Here is a 6,000-nt window from a genome sequence, read left to right as displayed (position 1 = left end):
GAACCTGCCTGGTGCGCCAATGCTCATACGTGTGGGTCATGGGTAGAGAAGTACTAAACATTCGATCTTGCCCGGACTAGGAAGCTGCCTAAGACCATGATATGCTAGGTTAAAAGAACAGATCACACTATGTACCATGTGTTTGCATTTTTTGACCCCACTAATGAGGTTACTTAGTATTTATAAAAATACTCAAGACATGTGCTACTTTTACATTTTAGGTAAAGGTAAAGCACTCTTCTACAATGACGACAGCGTCATGATGAAGGCCATGGAACCCGTTATTAGGGTAGTTGCAGTTATGTTTATTTTGTAATATTTAGGTTAGATAAGAACATTGTGTTATTCTTCTCATTGTTTTAATTAATTTTGTTGTTTTTGTTTTAAATTTTTACATCTTCAAACCATTTAAGTCCATGCCGTCATTCATGAACTATTTTAATTGAAGTATTTCGGACTCTACAGTAATGTCATGTGTCACGATCCTACATTTTCCAACCGCGTAACGTCGTGATCTTGACACGCTCGCGACTAGCCTTAAGGAAAATCAAGCCCTATATATATTTTTTGTCTCGGTTTTGTGGTTTCATCAAACCTTATGCGAGATTTATCTTCACCAATCGAACATCGCTTGTGTAGAATCCAAGCTTGTTCGACCACACACGTTGCCTGCGCGTGCATGTTCAATCGTCTGTGACACAACCGACTTGCCTCTACACTAAGCCAAGTCATTCGACTCGACCTTGCCTCTACTCGGGGCCAAGGTCTCTCAATGGAACATCACGTCTCATCTTGTCATCTTGATTCCCATCGACATGGCCTATATGTCTTGACGTCATCCTGAGTCTCAAGGTGTTGTCGGCCATCACACCTCACTTGGTCATGCCATCGAGAACGGGCCCACGTGTCGCTCATCTCATTGAGGCATCCCGAACATCCATCCATCTGAGTTCTATCAAGGTATTGGTCATCCCGTGCACATACCATGTCATTTACGGATACCGTACCAGATAGCAGGTACATATATCAACCTCTGACACGTTGGCTAGGGCGCATTACTGGCACACCCGTGCCACTCGGTACTGTCCTTGAAAAAATTAATTTCAAAGGAAGTAGCCCGAGACACTCGTTTCGACACGCTCGACCTCACTATGACACACGTATGTGCCAAAGGGTAGCTAACTTAGGCCACAGATCAGGGGTGGTGGAGAGTTGACACCATGTCTCCCCCTATAGTACATTTTGAGTCATTTTCAATCTTTCACGCATAGACATGATCTTGACGAACGATCATATAGTGAATGGAGCGTCTGTCTGATGTTCAATTTACACAAAATTTGGCGAGCATTCATATTTCATATGGACGGATTTAACTCCAGAACTACATGCCCAAATTCCTTTTGGAACCCCAACTTTTGAGGTTAAGGCCCGGGACCCTATCCAGCCCTTCAACAAGTCTATCGTTGCCACTCTTGTCTATTGGATGTCTCTATCTTGCTTATGTCTCGACTTGTCTTCAATGCCCACTCTTTGTGGTATGTTAGATGATGCACCGTCCTCCTTGGTCGCATCATGGCACTTGTCTAGGCCCTCGTGTGGCCAGATAAGCGCCACTTAAGGGTCACCGCTTCTTTTATCGCAACGTGAGGGTCACAACCTACTCTCTCCATAGTTAGGTTGTGACACCATGCATGTAGTAGCTCCTTTATCTTAGTAGAAAAATAGAGTTGTTACCGTGCACCTTTCTTTTTGACAACTCAATTATAAGAACTTCATGATAAAACTTGTTTTTCTTGAAGTAAATATATATTGGTTGACTTTCTACGAAGTTTTCTAGGATGCATGTGAGTAACGACAAAATATGTTGAAAGTACTCGTGTTGATTTGTAGAGATAATTTTCACTCTAAGAAGTAAAAAGTAAGTAACCTGATCATATCATAAATGATAATTAGTGAATCAATAGTTTATCAAAACTTATTCCGAACTTCATATAAATTATTCTTTTGGTACTATTTGGAAAATTCTTAACTAAATGATTTCACTCAGTCTTAATTTCACCTCTAAGTTCATCTTGGACTCATGTGAGAGCAATAGAGAAGAAAGAGAGTCCATATCTAAACTTAACATATCAAATAGATAATGAAATAACATGAAAAGTAACACATAATTGGTGGCTTGATTAAACCATTTATAAAAGAAGTACGTATGCAATGAACACTATTCTTTCACTTCCTCATAGAACAAAGAAGAGAAAACATTCATGACATCTTTAGGCAAGACAACTCCAACTTCCACTCCTCCATTCCCACTTCTACTCTCCGTCATTGAAAAACTTCCATTTGGGTCCATCGAAGCCATCTCCACTTTCTTACTATTTCCCCACCCGAAGTCAATCTCATAAACTCCAAACCTTGGCGATCCTCCCGCTACAATCATTTTAGATACCGGCATCTCTCTCCCCCATCTATCACTAATTTCTTCCACCATTTCCACTACTTTATTCTCCTTCACACTTTTCTCCATCTCCATTATTCTATCACTAATCTTGTTTGCAACCATTGCCATCCCATTTTCTTCCTCCAATTCCTTCGCTTCCAAAATTTCTCCCAACCCAATTACACCGTTACCAAAATAATTGAGTCCCCCTAGAGCTCCCATACGAGGCCGCATATCCACAGCGAAGAACAAAGCAATCTTACTTTTCGGTTCAATTCGCTCCGCTTGGACGATGCACGTTGAGACAAGGGCGTATGTCAATACAAAAGTTGTTAGATGACGAGTGGATGTAGAATTTGTTGCTACTTTTCTCCTTAACTTCTCTATGTCAATGCGTGTAAGCTCAAACGTGGCATACACCACATCGTCAGAGATGACCCTTTTTGGGGTAAGTCCAAGTATTTTGGGTTGACGAACAAACGCTCCATAATGCTTAACGTATAATCTTTGCAACCCATTTGGATCCTTTGCGGCTGTTCGGTCAAAAAATGGTGTCAACTCCGACGGCAAGGTGGGGAGATTATTATTATTAGTACAATTGAGTGTACTACAAATGGAAGCCCATGATTTCAAGAACATGGTGGATGTTTTCCCATCAACAACCACATGGTTGGTTATGATGCCAATGGAAAACCCACTTTTGGGGAATAAAGTGATTTGAAGAGACATGGCTGGAGCAATGGTGTCGGATGTTGGGAGTTGGGGTACGAGGAAATGGGATTCGGTTGCCTTCCGGACATGATTTGAAGAGAGATGGTGGAAATCAGCCTCTGTTTTAGCAATAGTGAGGGAAACGGAGTCGCCATGGTTGTAAAGAATAAAGGGGTCCGGAGAGTGATGGGGCCAAACGAGGTTGCCAGCGAGAGGGAGGAAATGGGAGAGTGTGAGAGAGAGAGAATGTTTGAGGGTTTGGAGAATTGAATCGAAGCGAGGCAGGTGATTGGCGTGCAAGGTGTAAAAGAGAATGCGCTCGGTGGGTGGGGATAGAAATTGCACAAGATCGGAGAAAGTGAGCGGGAGAGAGAAGTGAGTGGGCGGGGAAGTAGAGGGAGTAATATTGCAAACCTCCAAAACCTCCATTATTGCCTTTGGTTGCCCAATTTTGGGTTAAAGAAGGTTGATACGAGGTTGCCTTTTGTACTCCAACTTTCTTTATTTTTCTTTTTCCTTCGTAGTTAGAGAGTGATCATCAAACAAATCACGTTGTTCCCTCTCACTTTCTTAATCTTACAAAGCGTGAAACATGTGATCCTCTCGAATGGTGCCATAAAAAAAAAAAAAAAAAGAAGTAATTAAAATAAAGGCCATGTGGGCATCGTATAGAGTGGAAGTATTCGAATGATTCTAATTTCTTTTATTGTAATTATTGAATTAGGTAGCTCGCTATGAATGTAGTTGGATCTTTGATTTGTTCGAATTTTGTTGATGAGTAGGGTTCTTTCTTATGGATGAGATTGGATTCATTAGGCTTGGTTATTTTTTAAAGAGTAAAGAAGTCAAAATCAAATAAATAAAAAAGAGCTAGCCCGTAAAGACCTTGATCCACGTGAATTACTTGTCGAGAACCTCCATAACGACCCACTATTTTAGATTCTTGAGTCATGTTACTATGGAAATGAAAATTGATTTAGTAATTTTGATCCATTAAAAAAAGCTAATAGTAAATGAGTTAAAACCTAAAACAAAAGGAGTTAATACGAGAGACTTTGATGAAAACATTCAACAAAAAAGATACCCATAAAGGAAAACATGTACATGTTATACATTAGGAGTCATAGTCAAGACCCAAATCTATCGACTCCTATAGTCCCACATTTTGGTTTTGCATCCATCACGACTGTTCCGCTTAATTGTCACAATAGATTTTTGAGGCATCGAATTTCAGACCACGATTTAAAAGATAAGATAATAGTAAATAAATGAAAGCAAAAACATGGTAAAATTTCGTGCAATTAAAATCATACAACACCATAGTCAAAATCCAAAATATAAAAGTAATAAAAAGAAACAACTGTTGTTCAAGTTTTTTACAAATGGAGAACTGGAGCAGGATACAAAATGAATGTAAATGACAACCGACAAAATATAGATTATATTGACTCCCAAGTTGACATTCCTCTATGTTTGCGTAGCTCTCGAGCACTCCCCAACTTCATACACTAACTTGAGATACCTAAAAAAGGAGGAAAACTGGGTGAGTATAAAAGTACTCTGTAAGCAACCTACTTGTTGGCTCTCATTACATTTTTAACCTAATAGGTAACCATGAGTTTTTCTCTAGGCTCTAGGTAGTTTAGGCCTAATCTCTATTACTATCTGAGCAATTGAGAGGCCTCATAGTACCAAGCTCTNTGATTTGAAGAGACATGGCTGGAGCAATGGTGTCGGATGTTGGGAGTTGGGGTACGAGGAAATGGGATTCGGTTGCCTTCCGGACATGATTTGAAGAGAGATGGTGGAAATCAGCCTCTGTTTTAGCAATAGTGAGGGAAACGGAGTCGCCATGGTTGTAAAGAATAAAGGGGTCCGGAGAGTGATGGGGCCAAACGAGGTTGCCAGCGAGAGGGAGGAAATGGGAGAGTGTGAGAGAGAGAGAATGTTTGAGGGTTTGGAGAATTGAATCGAAGCGAGGCAGGTGATTGGCGTGCAAGGTGTAAAAGAGAATGCGCTCGGTGGGTGGGGATAGAAATTGCACAAGATCGGAGAAAGTGAGCGGGAGAGAGAAGTGAGTGGGCGGGGAAGTAGAGGGAGTAATATTGCAAACCTCCAAAACCTCCATTATTGCCTTTGGTTGCCCAATTTTGGGTTAAAGAAGGTTGATACGAGGTTGCCTTTTGTACTCCAACTTTCTTTATTTTTCTTTTTCCTTCGTAGTTAGAGAGTGATCATCAAACAAATCACGTTGTTCCCTCTCACTTTCTTAATCTTACAAAGCGTGAAACATGTGATCCTCTCGAATGGTGCCATAAAAAAAAAAAAAAAAAGAAGTAATTAAAATAAAGGCCATGTGGGCATCGTATAGAGTGGAAGTATTCGAATGATTCTAATTTCTTTTATTGTAATTATTGAATTAGGTAGCTCGCTATGAATGTAGTTGGATCTTTGATTTGTTCGAATTTTGTTGATGAGTAGGGTTCTTTCTTATGGATGAGATTGGATTCATTAGGCTTGGTTATTTTTTAAAGAGTAAAGAAGTCAAAATCAAATAAATAAAAAAGAGCTAGCCCGTAAAGACCTTGATCCACGTGAATTACTTGTCGAGAACCTCCATAACGACCCACTATTTTAGATTCTTGAGTCATGTTACTATGGAAATGAAAATTGATTTAGTAATTTTGATCCATTAAAAAAAGCTAATAGTAAATGAGTTAAAACCTAAAACAAAAGGAGTTAATACGAGAGACTTTGATGAAAACATTCAACAAAAAAGATACCCATAAAGGAAAACATGTACATGTTATACATTAGGAGTCATAGTCAAGACCCAAATCTATCGACTCCTA

The 6,000-nt window shown here is 39.8% G+C and overlaps 1 protein-coding gene across 1 annotated transcript; it reads right to left on the bottom strand.

Annotated features, from left to right (window-relative positions):
• Positions 1-2,147: 2,147 nt before the first annotated feature.
• LOC111483993 (malonyl-CoA:anthocyanidin 5-O-glucoside-6''-O-malonyltransferase-like) lies at positions 2,148-3,604 on the bottom strand (the record flags this gene model as incomplete). The annotated part of the gene is made up of 1 exon (XM_023130404.1): positions 2,148-3,604. A coding segment is annotated over one exon (1,386 nt), but the record flags the coding sequence as incomplete, so codon positions are not given.
• Between the last annotated feature and the right edge of the window lie 2,396 nt (positions 3,605-6,000).

Source organism: Cucurbita maxima, unplaced genomic scaffold (genome assembly GCF_002738345.1).
Source record: "Cucurbita maxima cultivar Rimu unplaced genomic scaffold, Cmax_1.0 Cma_Scf00009, whole genome shotgun sequence".
Taxonomy (NCBI): Eukaryota; Viridiplantae; Streptophyta; class Magnoliopsida; order Cucurbitales; family Cucurbitaceae; genus Cucurbita; species Cucurbita maxima.
The sequence above is the reverse complement of the archived record's forward strand: the minus strand, read 5'-3'. Positions and strand labels throughout refer to the sequence as shown.